The sequence below is a fragment of the Cyprinus carpio genome, chromosome B3, assembly GCF_018340385.1.
Source record: "Cyprinus carpio isolate SPL01 chromosome B3, ASM1834038v1, whole genome shotgun sequence".
NCBI classification, from domain to species: domain Eukaryota; kingdom Metazoa; phylum Chordata; class Actinopteri; order Cypriniformes; family Cyprinidae; genus Cyprinus; species Cyprinus carpio.
The window spans coordinates 4883881-4900811 of NC_056599.1; the positions used below are offsets into that span (position 1 = coordinate 4883881).

General features: G+C 37.9%; 1 protein-coding gene across 3 annotated transcripts; it reads right to left on the reverse strand.

The window, feature by feature from the left end:
- Window positions 1–221: 221 nt before the first annotated feature.
- On the reverse strand, window positions 222–8878 carry LOC109094071 (gastrula zinc finger protein XlCGF8.2DB-like). Of its 3 annotated transcripts, XM_042721244.1 has the most exons (3): window positions 8236–8878; window positions 7839–7905; window positions 224–2006 (listed from the first exon to the last, which is right to left on the reverse strand). In XM_042721244.1, the coding sequence occupies exons 1-3, from the start codon at window positions 8332–8334 to the stop codon at window positions 1123–1125; spliced, it is 1050 nt and encodes a 349-aa protein (XP_042577178.1). In that variant the 5' UTR covers window positions 8335–8878; the 3' UTR covers window positions 224–1122. The 3 variants fall into 3 exon arrangements, 2 of the variants coding, with proteins under 2 accessions (XP_042577179.1, XP_042577178.1); XM_042721245.1 differs by lacking the exons at window positions 7839–7905; window positions 8236–8878 and adding an exon at window positions 6389–6529 and having other exon boundaries at window positions 222–2006; XR_006154319.1 differs by lacking the exons at window positions 224–2006; window positions 8236–8878 and adding an exon at window positions 7009–7199 and having other exon boundaries at window positions 7839–7987.
- Between the last annotated feature and the right edge of the window lie 8053 nt (window positions 8879–16931).

The following is a 16931-nucleotide window of genomic DNA, read 5'->3' on the forward strand; positions in this document are numbered from 1 at the left end:
GTGATTTTCACGCATTTCGTCAGTAAAGCCGGTTCTCTGATTACCGCTAAATCGCCATCACCTGCTTTCAAATGGAGCGGCATTTAATAGACAGAGCCGTAGATCACTGAACTACCGTTCTGTCTATTAAATACCACTCCATTTGAAAGCAAGTGATGGCGATTTAGCAGTAATCAGGGAACCACCTTTACTGATAAATTGCGTGTGACAATCGCATGCGATATATCGCCCAACCCTAGTAGAAACGTAATATTTTCTGTAAAGCTGCTTTGCAATGATTGGCATCGTGAAAAGCACTATACAAATGAAATTGAATTGAACTGAATGTAAATATTAACACAGCAGTCATCATTTACTCCTGACATCTGAGCAGCAGAAGACGGCTTAATCTTGTTTTTGAAGTGAATGTGCCCCCAATCTACCTAAATACGTGCAAATCATTTGTGATCAAGCCTCTCCAACAGAAGGGAGTATAAGGTTGTTTTTATGAATCTTTGCAAATTGCTTTTCCTAATAATGTGCTAGTTAGCAAGTTCTGCAGCTAAATGTGGCTAAAGTTTACAGTCTCATGAGAGTGGCTTGTTGCCCCACTGATGCGAGAGGCGGGTTTAACAGAGCTCATTAGCATTTAAAGGAACATGCACCGAAACGGCTTGCTGTAAACAGAGGTTATTTTGACGGGGTAAAAATAGTGTTTTACACTACAACTGAGAAATTTTAACCAAAGTATGTTATAGACTTTTTATTAAGACCCTAAAGAATCATATAAACTTGTGAAAAATGGGCATCCGATGACCCCTTTAACATGTGAGTCTCAAGGTATCACTTACGTGCCAAAGACTTTCCACACTGAGAGCAGGTGAAAGGCTTTTATGAAGTGTGAGCTACCAAATAAGCCTTATGTTGTCCTTCTTGTGTAAAACTCTTTCCAAACTCAGAGCAGATGAAAGACTTTATTCTAGCATGAATTAACATGTGATTCTTTAAGCTTGCTTTCTGTGTAAAACTCTTTCCACACTCAGAGCAGATGAAAGACTTTATTCCAGCATGAATTAACATGTGATCCTTAAGGTTTATGTTACATATGAAACTCTTTCCACACTGAGAGGAGCTGAAAGGCTTTTATGAAGTGTGAGCTACCAAATGAGTCTTAAGTTGTCCTTCTTGTGTAAAAGTCTTTCCACACTGAGAGCAGTTAAAAGACTTTTTCCCAGTATGAACTGACATGTGCCTCTTAAGACTTGATTCATATGTAAAACTCTTTCCACACTGAGAGCAGGAGAAAGGCTTTTTCCCAGTATGAATTAACATGTGCCTCTTAAGACATACGTTATGTGTAAAACTCTTTCCACACTCAGAGCAGATGAAAGGCTTTATCCCAGAATGAATTAACATGTGCTTCTCAAGGTTTACTTTATGTGTAAAACTCTTTCCACACTCAGAGCAGCTGAAAGGCTTTACCCCAGCATGAATTAACATGTGATCCTTAAGGCTTGCTTTCTGTGTAAAACTCTTTCCACACTGAGAGCAGCTGAAAGGCTTTATTCCAGCATGAATTAACATGTGATTCTTTAAGCTTGCTTTCTGTGTAAAACTCTTTCCACACTGAGAGCAGCTGAAAGGCTTTATTCCAGCATGAATTAACATGTGATCCCTAAGATTTCTGTTACATATGAAACTCTTTCCACACTGAGAGCAGCTGAAAGGCTTTATTCCAGCATGAATTAGCATGTGATTCTTTAAGCTTGCTTTCTGTGTAAAACTCTTTTCACACTGAGAGCAGCTGAAAGGCTTTATTCCAGCATGAACTAACAAGTGATCCTTAAGATTTCTGTTACATGTGAAAGTGTTTCCACACTGAGAGCAGCAGAAATGCCTTTTGACTTCTGTTTTTTTAATGCTGCAACTTGCTGATTTTTCTCCATTGACATCATGATCTTTCGGATCCTGATATTTCTCCTCCAGCTCATTCAGATCTCGTCTTTCTTCTTTCATTTTCATCTGGCCTAAAATAAAATCATTATAATGATGAAAATCAATTGGTATGTTTGAAAAATAACAGGATAAAATATTTGTGTACAGACGAAAACTATGTCAAAACTGTCCCTTTTTAACACAGATCCATGAAAATGTCTAAAAACACTGCATTATACTGCCAGGCCAGTAGATGGCGATGCCATTATGTAAACACTACAAATTGACAGCTCCAGCAAACAGGGTTTGTTCTTTGATAATTTTCTGTAATTTAACTAGGGCTGCAACAACTAATCAATAAAATCGATTATTATTATCGATGAAATTATCGGCAACAATTCTCATTATCGATTAGTCGGGTCTGCCCACAGTGCCTGTACAACTTCAGCTGGTCACGTCAAATTATAGCACTGAATTACGCATCTAAAAATAGGTGAGTTACATGTAGTGGTCGACCAATATATCGCCAATGCCGATAAGTTTTTCTGTTTGGCCGATGTGTTTGAGGCGGGACGTTTATTTTGTTTGCATATGTCAGTGTTTACGAATAGATTAAATGAAAGGGGACAAAATTAATCATTAGAAACTATATATCATTATAAAGGTCTAAGCCTCAAGCATTGGCGATAGATTGCTGTTTCTCAATGAAAAGCTTATCAGGAATGTATTTGCTAAATTTGTGTAAGCAGTACACAAAACATGCATACTCAAAACGTAGTGCGTACCAGATTCATCGTAATAGCGAGTCATAAACACATCCACATCTGTAAATACCGGTTTAGTTAGAAATGTAAGGGCCACTGAATGACATCCCAAAAAGCACTTTTAGTCCAACGGAGCAATAACATTGTAATATGGATAGTAATTCCTTTGTTTATGTCTTAGTTCTTCGGGAGAGTTATTGTTTGTAGCCATTACGGAATAACCTTTGCTCCAAACACTGCATATTGGTAGTAAAAAAAAAAAAAACAGCATGGTTTTGTAGCATACAGTGTCACAAACAGAATGAGGCCATCCACTAAAAAAAGTCAAAGAATATTGTTTATTTGAATTCTGGCGCTCTCGTGATGGCACGTGATGCACACTGATTGCACGAATAATAATTTTTTCTTCTTCAACATTTTATATATATATGTGTGTGTGTTTTTTGGGGAATGTGGCTGTATTTGCATGATTACCATCTCTATGACCGATAATCAGCGTGTGATAGACAGCTATCAGTGTGAATGCGGTCTATATGAATAGAGTGTGTTTACTGAATATATGGCGCATCTGTATGATTACCATCTGTATTACTGGCCATTAACGTGATAACAGACTTTTTGAGTGTCTATCAGTGTAAATGCTGTATTTCTAGCCATCTCAGGATGTACTGTAATTGGCATACATAGTTAATATTTTTTTCTTCTTATTACTCACTTTATTCTTATTGTATTTTTCTAGTGCTCAAATAAATCACTTATATGATGTCTAAGATTCTGGCTATTGTTTTATAATTGAAAAACTATGCCGTGGTATGTTTAATGACTAAAATAGTTTGTTAGAACCCTTTGGTACATTCGGTAAATATTTTTATTTATTTTTGTTTTGTTTTTTAGGGGGGGGGGGTCTTTCCAAAGACACAGGAATTAAAAGGAATTAAGTTAAAAAAAGTTAAAATAATGAAGTATTTTAACAATGAATTAATATTATTAGTAAAAGAAAGGCAAACATTATAATAGTTTCTTATTTGCCGTCAGCATTCAGCGAATACACATTTATATCATTAAAACAAATCTTTGAATGACTAATAAACATTTAATTTCACAAACCTTGCAGACTTAGTCGAATCTAGTTGAGATTTTGTGAAGTGTGCATTTGTATCCTGCATGATCGCGTGTTCTTAGCATGATGGTCGGTCTCTTGATTTCAAATTATGCTTAACTTAGTGCATTTGCCCACTGTTATATTCATGTAATTTTCACTGTGTGCTGTATGTAAAATGAGTGTTACCTTGGCTTTATTTGAAGAAAAAAAAAATATATGTTATAATTTATAAACATTATGCAGTGCACAGGAGCCCTTCACAAAAATGATCTCAGACATGATAAATATATCTATAGAAAGCTTTAAATTAGTACTTAAAGAAATAAAACATATCAAAAACAAAAACTCTTTCATTATAATCATAATCAACATAGATGCATTTCTTAAAGGCGCGTCTAATGAGGAGATGGCGAGCACTGCACATGACCAATTGTCTCGTTGTCTGTCGTGGTAATCAAATCAAAACTCTTTCAAAATGCAGCTTTTCCCGAAGCATTGGGAACTTTCAATCACTCCTCACGCTCCAACTTCTCCCTGTATGCTAATGCATGCGTGTATATGCGTTGCGTAGGCGATGTATAATATTTATAATATAATCACTATAACAGTATTTCATACAGTAGCCTGTGTGTGCTCTGTGCGTATATAGGCACAATAAAAGAAGAGAAGCTAAATGAGCCCGGGCCGAGCCCGATCTGTAAAAAAAATATGGCCCTAACCCGGCCCGAATGGACCCAGCATACCGGGCCCCATTGGGACCTTATGGGCTTGCAGACCTTGCAGACTTAGGCGTGGGCGATATGACCAAAATCTTATATAACAATATGAGAACTTTTATATCATGATAACGATATATATCCTGATACAGGATATATAAAAAAAACACAAGGTCACTGGAGATAATTAAATAGTCAGAGATGAAATAAGAACAATAAACTAATTACAAGCAATAGGACAAAAAACTAAAATATAAGAAATACATTGTGTAAATGAGTTAGTCTTCACTGGGTAAGTTCTATCCATCTATCTATATTTCCATATCCACACACACGTATACGTATATGTATATATGTGTGTGTGTGTGTGAGATATATATATATATATATATTGTGTGTGTGTGTGTGAGATATATATATATATATATATGTTAAACTTAAGGCAAGTTATGGTTATTTATTTTCTTCTTATTCTAGTTACAAAAATGATTAAGTCAAGAGCAGTGAGAGTTACTATTACTTATGCACTTTCTCTATTACCCCTTATGCGATAGACTTTTAATTTCGTCCATCCGATATATATCGTCATATCGCCCAGCCCTAACCAGACTATTTGTCTAATCTTCACGGTACTTTAGACCACGGTGGAAATGCAGAAAGCAACAGGTCTGGGGGACAATTGTTCCGGGTAATTTCGGTGGAAACGCTGCTTAAGAAAGCCTAGTCAAGTGATTTACTTTTTTTTCCTTTCCAGATGCCCAATTACAGTCAAAACACAACAAAAAAATTCCAGCAAGAATGCAAGCTGTTATGAAAGGCATAGGGGGCCATTTTTGTTAGGGGTGCATGATAAATATAGGCCGATAATTAATTCGCATCTCGTCAGAAAAGCCGGTTCTCTAATCAGTGATAAATCCCATCAGGTGCGTGATTTCACATAGAGCTGCTGTTGCTATACAGAGCCGTTGTTAACTGACAAGCTGCGCAAATAAAAGCTGATAATGAATGAGATGCGCATTAATTATTGTCCGATATTTATCGTGCACCCCTAATTTTTGTTATGTGAATAAATACGATTTATCCTTCAATTTGCTCAATATATGACAATAAGATTTTCATTTTTTAACAGATTTTTGTCAGATTCCTAAAATATTTGTTTTATCTTTATCATGGCAGGTGGTCTAATAAATTGTTAAGCACTGTATGTTTTCATAGCATTAAGTTGGCACGTTTGTTTGAAGGACAAAATGTGGAATAGTGTGTTTTTGACAAAATAAAAAAAGGAAAGAAAATTTGGCTTTTTTTTAATCCGATTAATCGAAATAATAATACAATTTTTAATAAATAATTGGCCTAAACGATTATCAAAATACTGGTAAGTTGCAGCCCTAAATTTAACAATTTAAATATCATATTATATTTATGCTATTAGGGGAAACAATGTTTAGTTTGGTCACTGGCAAAAAAAAATAAATTAACACTTTTAAGACAAATAAAATTTGACTGAACTGAATAATTACACATCAGAAATCACTGATTACAGATCAGACATTAGAATAAACAAGTTTAGTTCTATGTTGTGACAATGCGCTGTGAGTTGTGTGTGTTGTGAGTAGTGGTCGGCCGATATATATATATATATATATATATATATATATATATATATATATATATATATATCCAAAGCCGATATATCGGCCGATATGTAGCATTTTTCAAATATCGGCAAATATAGTTTTTCAGCTTGTCCGATGTGTTCAAGGCCGGACTTTTATTTTGACGACACTGAGAATGGCAGTGGCAGAGCACATATTGCTCACATTGTCTCTCTTCATTGTTTGCTGTCATTAAACAAACCTTTAAATGACTAATGAACATTTAATTTCACAAACCTTGCAGGCTTAGTCGAATCCAGCTGTGAGATCTTGTGAAGTGTGCATTTGTATATTGCCTGATCTTGTGTGCTCTGCATGATGGTCGATCCATGTGAATTGAATGCTGACAGGAGGAGAGGTCAGCTTCACTGGAGACGCGTGATCAACTTTAAACTTGTGATTTCAAACTATGCTGATTTATGCATTTGCGCACTATCATATTAATGTAATTTTTTAATGCATGCTGCATGTAAAAAAAAAAAAGATTCCCAATGCACACAAACTTCCCAGATTACTGAGTGCCCTGTTGGTTACAGTGTTTAGACTACCTTATTTTTGTTTATATATATTTTTAAATATCTCTTTATTTGTCAAAAATACTGTAATAGAATTATAGAATCGGGAAGTTGTCATCTAAAGTATAAGCATGTTTATTTTACACATTTATTTTTAATATAATTCATTTTCAAATTATTTCAAGTTTCTCAAACATTAATTAAAATAAAAAAAAAATGATAATTAAAATAAAAAAAATGCTTAAATTCTGTTTTTTTATATATCTATAGATATATATCTATATAGATATAGATATATATATATATATATATATATATATATATATATATATATAGGCTTTATATCGGCCATTGGCCACCCTGCTCTCTAAGATATCGCCATTGGCTTTTAAAAAACCAATATCGCTTGACCACTAGTTGTGAGTTGTATGCATAATCCAAAAGCTGAATAAATAAGCTTTTCATTAATGTATGGTTTGTTAGGATAGGATAATGTTTAGCCAAGATACAGCTATGTGGAATATATCTGGAATCTGAGGGTGCAAAAAAATATAAATATTGAGAAAATCACCTTTAAAGTTGTCAAAATGAAAATTTCTTAAGTTTTGATGTATTTATGGTAGGAAATTTACAAAATATCTTCATGGAACACAATTTTTACTTAATATCCTAATGATGTTTGGCATAAAAGACAAATTGATCATTTTGACCCATACAAAGTTTTTTTTTTTTTTTTTTTTTTTTTGCTATTTCTACAAATATACCTGTTCTACTAATGACTGGTTTTGTGCTCCAGGGTCACATATATCTTACAGTAAAAGTCAGTTTGAATTGCTGTTTGCAAAGCCTGCTGCAAAACTGTTTCTGATTTACACTGAAATGTAACAAACAAGCAAGTAATGTTCTACTGACTTCTAACTACCATTAGCGTAAAAACTAATTCAGTCTCACACACTCTGAGTTCAACAGTTTTATGATTCCAAAAAGGAAAAATAAGGTCTAATTAAAGTAATAATTAAACATCCTCCGTGTCCATTCGCTCACATTTCCATAAGAACTTTGAAACATGGAATTAAGACATTCTAATGATAGTTAAGGTCTTATTTTTATATAAAGAACCTGTAGATGTACCACAAATATTCATTAAAGATGAATGAAGAATAAACACCAACCTCCTTGTTCCTCGTGAGATATGCGGGTTTCTGGTTCCTCGTGTTTTATTCTCCGGGTTTCTGGTTCCTCGTGTTTTATTCTCCGGGTTTCTGGTTCATCGTGTTTTATTCTGCAGGTTTCTGGTTCCTCGTGTTTTATTCTGCAGGTTTCTGGTTCTTCGTGTTTTATTCTCCGTGTTTCTGGTTCATCGTGTTTTATTCTCCAGGTTTCTGGTTCCTCGTGTTTTATTCTGCAGGTTTCTGGTTCCTCGTGTTTTATTCTGCAGGTTTCTGGTTCATCGTGTTTTATTCTGCAGGTTTCTGGTTCCTCTTGTTTTATTCTCCAGGTTTCTGGTTCCTCGTGTTTTATTCTCCGGGTTTCTGGTTCCTCTTGTTTTATTCTCCGGGTTTCTGGCTCCTCGTGTTTTATTCTCCAGGTTTCTGGTTCCTCGTGTTTTATTCTCCAGGTTTCTGGTTCACTCGTGTTCTCTTCACTCTCCTCTTTAACAAACTCCATCTTCACAGCAGCAGATCTCAGTTCAGATGATATTTCTCCAGATATTGACCTGATTCAAAAATTTTATTTTTCTATTTACAGAAACAACATTTCTAACTGTTTGTATTAAACCAGCATCAAAACAAAACAACAGATACCCCGCTGACGCTAATCTTCTTCCTCTGAGGTTTAATGGTGTTTGGCAAACAAACCTGTGTGTCTTTGCGCCACCCGCTGAACTGGAGAGTGAAGCGGCGAGAGGAGGGAAATAATACGGAAAAATAACGTGCGTCTACAGTATAAGGTAAGCTGACATATTTTCCTTTGAAATAGCCGATCGGCACAAATAAATGATAAATAAATTATAGACTCGCATGGTATCTGATCAACACCAACAGTCTTCATGAGTGAGGATTGGTAGAGAAAAATGAGAGAAGTCAAATATTTCGGTGAAAATCACACAAGGTTCCCTAATGGTTAAGGGCCATCCCACCGAATAGTTCCTATTTGCTTCCAAAACCTTCAAAAAGGGAACCTATTATGCAAACTTCATTTTAACATGGTGTTTGGACATAAAAGTGTGTTGACTGTGTGAACACAACCACCCTACAATGCTGAAAATCCACCCACTCCTCATTTTTAATCATCCATAAACCAAATTAGTCTCACTTAGCCTGCCGTTTTGATTCTCTAAGCAATATGGCATCACATTGCTCATAGGCCACAAGGTGAACTAGAAAAAAGTGTATAGAAAGTAATTTTCATTCCCACACCTGAGCACTACTTATTCAACTACTTATTCAGTTTGAATGTATATATGTGTATATATATATATATATATATAAAACTTAAGCTTCACAGAATATCATCAAGCATAATTAATGATACACCTAAAATTAATCAAAACTGTGATGTTTTATACATTTACATTTTCAGTATGCACTGTGTAATCACAGAAAGATGAAATAAGAAGTACAATTTGGCCCAAGTAGGCTGAAATTACTCAAAATGCTACACCGCCCCCTTTAATGTTTAATAATGCCAAAAATGGACGACTCTACAATAGATTCATTACAGCTCAAAATCTGCCTACAATATGACACAGCTCATCTTTACTCATCAGTATCATCCCTATCATATTGGCACTAACATTAAGGTGATCAGAAATGCCACTTCTCAGGGACATGGACTTTGATGTACAATGATCATTCAGCGCAGCGCAAACAACCAACACCTGGTTATTTTAGGCAATTTAGAAATCCTGTGCCAAACCTGTTTCTGGGAAGTGCCACGCCTGTTCACCACATAAATCAGTAAACACAGTCTTGAGACATACAGGAACATATTTCACTCTCACATTTGCCTTGCTTGCAACTGCAGTGGACTACCTGCAACACACTTTCAGGGCAATATTTCTAGTCATCCAGGTCATGGTCTCATTATGGCTGCTTGGTAGTTTGCCCTTTAAAGTGTTGGTACGGGGCAGTGGTAGGCAACATCAGTCCTGGAGCGCTGCTGTTCTGCAGAGTTTAGCTCCAACCCTGATAAATAAAAAATAAAAAAACTCACCTGCCTGCATGACTGTAGCCAGGCTTTGAAAATTAGTGAATTGTACTATAATAACCCCTACACATACAACTCATCATATTTACTATAAACGCTTTCAAAGAGATTTTTTGTGAATGATGTTTTTGACTGTTTTGGAGGGATGATCATACCCTATTTATTGCATCAAAATTTGTTAAAGGTGTGCTATTGTGCTTTTTCACTTTTTCAACTTTAGTTAGTCTGCAGATCTTTTTTATGCTCAAACAGCAACATTACAAGGTTACAAGGCTCAAAGACCAATTCAAAAGGAGATATTTTATTTAACAGAAATCACTTTTCAAAAACTGCTGGAGCAGGAAGGATGTAATCTCGAGGACCATACCATACCCGATTCCTATTGCTAGCTAACATCACCAGCTACCCAGACGACGCACTCTGTGCTTTCTATGAGGAATGCCTGAATGCTGAGTGCAGAGCATTGTCCTCCGAAGATGGTCCTCGGGAGGAATCCGCCACATTCGTGGAGTGGACTCTGGCGAGAAATGGGTCACCTCTCACCATCTGCCCTATGGAGGATCGCGCCAGGTCCACTCCAGACCCAGAGCCCAGCCTGAGCCCACCGCTGATGGAGAGCCAGAGCCCGCCCTGACTGACGAGCCATAGCCACATAGAGCGACAGAGCTGAGGATTGCCGCAGAGCCAGTTGCCGTGACGTCAGTCCATGTGTGTGAGCCGGCAACACCGCCTGCCGCACAGGGTGAGCGCGAAGAGGAGCTCCTCCCCCTCCACCGTGGCTGAGGATGAGCTGGATATGGCATGGCAAAAGGGACAAAACGAGGAAGAGGATCTCATCGACTGGGAGTCAAAACTGGAAGTTGAACCGCACCCTCTCCTCTCTCCATCGTCTCTTCTAGTCCCGTCCAGCCCTTCTTCGTCCTTGGTTTCCTCGTCCAGCCCTTCTTCGTCCTTGGTTTCCTCGTCCAGCCCTGAGGGGGCTTCCGATCCTCCAGTTCCTGCTCCTATAAAGTGTCCTCCAGTGTCTGCTCCTAGAAAGTGTCCTCTAGTGCCTGCTCCTAGAATGTGCCCTCCTGTGGCCGCTTCTCGAAAATGCCCGCACTCCCACCTGCTCCTGCCTCCTCCACCGCTGTCGTCTGGCAGCCCCTCTGCTCACCCTCAGCCCCCTATCATTGCAGTGCAAGCTCAGAGGGACTGCCATCCTCCAGCCTCACCGTGCTCAGAGTCTCCCTCACCTCTGCCTTCAGCCTCCGAGGCCTGGACTCCGCCTCGGCCCATTGACCCGTTGGCTCCACCATAGCTCCTAGCTCCCTTCTCTCCGCTGTGGCCTGGCAGTCCACAAGCTCTGCCTGGCTCCCTCGTCCACCTTGGTCTGGCGTCGACCATCCTGCGCCTCGGGACACCACTCCTCTGGCTTCGCCTTGTCCCTCCATCCCTCTGGCTCCATCAGGCTCCTTCATCCCCTCGGCTCCACCTCTGTCACTCTGGCTCCACCGTGGCCTCCCGGATCCACTTCTCCGTGTTTGTTGCCATTGACATCGGTTCCGCCAAGGACCTCTGGCTCCTCCCCGTCACCCAGGCTTTTCGGCTCTCCACCTCGGGCTCCTCCTCCACCTGCTCCACTGCCATTGGTCGGCCCCCTGGAGTCGGTGGCCATTCCTCCTCCATGGCTCCTCCCACCATCATTATGGCTGTGGCCTGGGTCTCTGTCTGCCGGCCCCCTCCAGGGGGTCCGTCCTCCACCGGAACCTCCTCCCAAGTTCCCACCCACTGTCAGGATTATGGACCTGTCTATGTGTGTTTTGCCCCTGTGACCCAGTTTCTGTCTCCTGTGGTTTGTTAATGTGATACCATGTTTGTCTAGTTTCTTCTCAGGTGTTCCACGTCCCTGTTCATTTAATCATTCCATACACCTGTGTTTTCCCTATTATCCTGCCTTTATAACCCTAGTCCTTTCAGTTTAGTTTTGTCGGGTCTACAAGTAGAGTACGTGTGTCTTCCTCCTGATTCCATGCTGGATTTACCCCTGTGTTGGATTAATAAAGACTCTCTCGATTATTCTCGACTCCGTGTTGCTCCCGGCAGCGTAGCGTGAAACACACTTTTTTTTTTCTGGAATCAATTATATACATGCCATAGCCTATTGTATTTATTAACTAAGATGATAGAAAAAAACAACAACAACAACATTTGACTCCTTAATCATGCAAACCTCTTGCAGTGCAATAACAACGTGATTTGCAGCTGTTACACTTTTTGTACACTTTTGACTTCTTTATCTTGTTTTAAATAAATATTTACCTTTTGATAGTCATTCTGTGTGTGTAGAAGTGATGAACAAATGAACAAGATTTGTAGGTTTAATGTCTAGCTCGATTTGGGTTCATTTAAGTCATGGGGAAGTCATGGCCTAATGGTTAGAGAGTTTGACTCCTAACCCTAAGGTTGTGGTTTCGAGTCTCAGGCCAGCAATACCACGACTGCGGTGCCCTTGAGCAAGGCATCGAGCCCCCAACTGCTCCCCGGGCACCGCAGCATAAATGGCTGCCCACTGCTCCGGGTGTGTGTTCACGGTGTATGTGTGTGTTCAATGCTATGTGTGTACTGTGGATGGGTTAAATGCAAAGCACGAATTCTGAGTATGGGTCACCATACTTGGCTGTATGTCACGTCAATTTCACTTTCTTTACACCTAGGAGTGTAGTAATTTTAAACCAAAAAAAAAGACAACCCAGCATGCTGGGTCAAATATATATGCCAACTTGTTGGGTTAAAACATCCCAGCTCTGGGTTCGTCCCTTTTTGACCCAGCGCTGGGTTGCCAAAATATCCCAAATTGGGTTGTTTTTAACCCAGCAGTTTTTTAGAATGTAGTGAAATTAATATAGCAATTAACAAATCTGAAAAGAAGAGAATAATATCAATTGAAGTAAGAAAGGTATGGCAAAAGATATGGGATAGTGGAATAAAAGGAAGGCATCTTTACCAGATACAGGGCTGTGTAGGTGAATAGAGAATAAGACGTGGGAGTAGGAAGAATGTTGTTATTACAACAAGAAAGAGGATTGGACATTCAGCTTTAAATTTCAATTTACACAAAATAGGGAAGCATGGAAATGGTAGATGTGATAAATGCGGGAATCCAGAAACAGTAAAGCACATTCTTCTAGAATGTGATGCGTATGAAAGACAAAAGAAATCAACTTAAGCATACATTAGGTTTGATGGGATATGATAAATTATCACTCAAGATATTACTAGGGAATACACAAATGCAATCAAGAATTAAAGAAGAAGTGTTCAGTTATCTAAAAAAGATTTTTAAAAACATATCCTTCTTTCAACCAAATCTGTTCACGCCATACTCCAGATCAGTAGGTGGCGGTAATGCACCTTTAAGTTGGTTTGCCAAAACTGCCAAAAAACATCAGAAGGAGAAGAAGAAGGAGGAGGAGGAGGAGGCTTGGCTAAGCGAGACCATCTAAAGAAAGGAGCAAATCACGGTATTCCTCATTTACACTACTATCAAAGACACTTTATGCAGTTTGTTCAAGCGACATTTTACAGGTTCATCTCTGTGTTGATTTCATCAGGTTCAGCGCTACTTGTGCGTCTTTTCTGGCTTCTTCCTGCTGAAATAAACATTTAGTGCAGCAGCATGTGAGAAAAATATGATGAATTAATTCAGATGATTTTATGAGCTTTTATGCGTTCGTGCGATTGTTTCTATGTTTGTAGTGAGAACTGTTGTTGAATGTAAAGTTTAAAATAAAGTGAGATACTGGAAACAGAAACCGCTAAAGTTACTTTGAACCTATAATGAGCCACGTGAGACATCCATAAATAAATGTTAATATAGCGAAATATGAACCAAATGTGACACTGATATCATTAAATATTGCTTTGTGGTGCTCTTTATTTGAAGGTCCCACATTAAATAATACTATTGTAATTTATAGTAAATATTATAGTGTTTTGAACCATACTATAACAAAAGCGTATTGAACTTTATATATTATAATGTTTACAACACTGTTAATGAATGCTACAGCATACTGTAGTATTAACTATAGTGAACTGAAAAACTGTAATAAATACTGTAGTGTATTTTAGTTTTTACTGCAGTAAACTGTATGTATTGGAGTATAATATACCCTGTAGTTGTAAAAAGCTTAGTACAGTATTGGGTAAAGTATTTTTTTTTTATATATATTATTTATATATTATTCTCGATATTTAATGAGTTTATTCTCAAGATTGTATTTCGACTTTTTTTTCTCGAGATTTAACGAATTTAATCTCGAAACACAACGACTTTATTCTCGATATTTAATGAGTTTATTCTCAAGATTGTATTTCGACTTTTTTTCTCGAAATTTAATGAGTTTAATCTCGCAATATAATGACTTTAATCTCGAGATGGTTTTTTTTTATTATTATTGCTTGGCCATAATCCTCTTCACCTTTTTTGCCGCGACTCATTTTTTTTTTCAGCGGTGGAACTGGTGTGACCTAGGGTTGTAACCAATGTTCCCTCTAAGATGCGCGCGCGCGGCCGCGCAGAAGAAATAATGTGCCGCTCACACGCATAAATGAGTTGGGAAAGCCATTTGCGAAAGCGAATGAATTGCAATGCTCCGATAAACCGCTATAAAGTTGATATCACGATAGAGTTAGAACTGGTGAATGCGGTTTACAGTTTCATAGAAAGGGAATGATGTGCGCCAAATGAGTCCCAGACAGCAAGCAGTATCGGGCTGTCGGCTGTCTGGGATCGCTGTAGAAACTGAATATTTTAATGGTTGCGGACGAACTAGTTCAACTCGAGAGCCGACGCAAACGCAATGACATGAAATAAAACGTCATCAAGTATTAAAGAAGAGTGGCTTGATTAAGTGCTGGAAATAGCGGATGATGGGCACAGAACGGTAACAAAACTCACAGACATTTACAGTCACACAGGTGTAGTGTGCAAACTGTATTTCATAGGGATGTTTAGATAGCTATAGAAGAATTGACGTTCACGTTTTTTTATTTTTTATATTTAACTTACAGATCTCAGTTTAAATGCTTCAGTTTCTATTCTATTCTATTCTATATATATATATATATATATATATATATATATATATATAATATATATATATATATATATATATATTAGAGGGAACATTGGTTGTAACGGTATGAGATTTTCACGGTATGATAATCGTCTCAGAAAATATCACAGTTGACAGTTTCACAGTATCACAGTATATGGTATTAAACAATCAAAAAAGTTTTTTTTTTTTTTTTTGGTTGAAAAATTTAAATTTCATTAATCAAAAACAATCAAGTAAATTTCATCATTGATTATATATTCGTTTAACAACTTATATTTATCATTAATAATTCATAATTCATAAATTCTGGTTTGACTTAGTTTTTCTGGTATATTTTATGATATAATATAAATATACGATCAAAAATGGTGATAATGAAATTAATGCATAAAGCTTTAAAAATTTAATTAATGTTTTAAAATGTAATCAAATGAAAATAGCTTTGATCTTTTTATGTTTTCGCAAAGGGCTGCACAACAGAGATTTACTAAATAAAAATGAGGGGGAAATTACATTCCTTAAAAAAATGTTTCTATAAGTTATTATTATTATTTTAGAAGTAGGCTACATTATAGTACAATCGTAATTTGTCAATTTCTTCTAGTTAAAAAGTGGATGTTAAATAACACATAATTCTGTCTTTATCTTTTCGATGCCGTCCGACCATTCTCAGTCCTTGCATGAGCTCATGGAAAGAAGTAAATGAACATGAAGCCTTTTAGTCTGCTCACAAACTTCTTCCCCGTTTATTATTACATTCAAACATTATATAGTTGCATTGCAAGGGGTGGTGTTTTAGTTTATCCAATGAGATATGGATTACATATGTGTGGTACCCAAGCCAAGAAATATACATTATATAAAATGGAAGTATGGCCAGGAAGTTCTGGACATATTAGGAGCACACTTGGCCAAGGATACCTCAACTCTGAGCAGAAGGACAGACCAAACTCAATAACCTTCAGGCCTATAGCCCCCGTCCTGGTCTGAACATCTGAACTCATGAGGAAATATGCATGTGTGCGCATACATTGAGGTATAGAAAGAGAACACAGAAGGGAGGAGGGAGCAAGACAGAAGAAAAGGAGTAAGAAGAGAGGAGGAATTGCAGAGAGGCACAAAAACATCTGGCAGAGAGCATAATATAATCTAACAGTGGACATTTATTTTGACGGGTTGTAGTGAAGAGCTTTGAGTGTCAGAGTGTATTTGACAGTGGTTTTCTCAAATAAAATGATTATAAATAGTTCTCTCAGTGTTTGTGTTCACGTCCTCCGATAGTGAGACAGCATGCGCCGTTAAACACTATGAGTGACGCCGACGCGAGTATGTAGTACATGACACAGCGCAGCTCATTCACAGAGAGACACTTAAAACAAACAGATTATATTTTTAGCAGTGTTTTTGTGCTTTAATAATCACACACAATAGACCATGTCGTGATTTGACACCTCTGCTACTGTAAATTCATTGTCATGACCAGGGGCGGACTGGCCATCGGGAGCACCGGGACATTTCCCGGTGGTCTGATGGTCATTCTGGCCTGCCCGCTGCCGCTGTGCAGTCGATCAGGCTGACGTGCAATAGGCTGGTATGCAACTGCGAATTAATTGACGGACTTATGAATCTACGTATCAGGCAATCGCGGAGTGAAAATGATACCACCACATGACCCAACATCAGCGAAGCACTGCCTAATTGGCTATATCCAGAGGTATGCTTCATCTTAGAAAACCGTGCAAAAATTGGAGCGTAAAAGCAAAGGAGGAGCAGAGCGGGAACGTATAAATATGAGAAAAGCCCTGGCCACAGACGCAGCAAGTTGATGCAAAATCCCAGCCATGTTCGCTAGTAAGGGAGCAAGTCGGTCAGAATTACATTTACATTATATTTACTAGGGGTACCCCAGACAGCAACATATTGTTGGCCAAGATCAGGCCCACATCTGGCCCG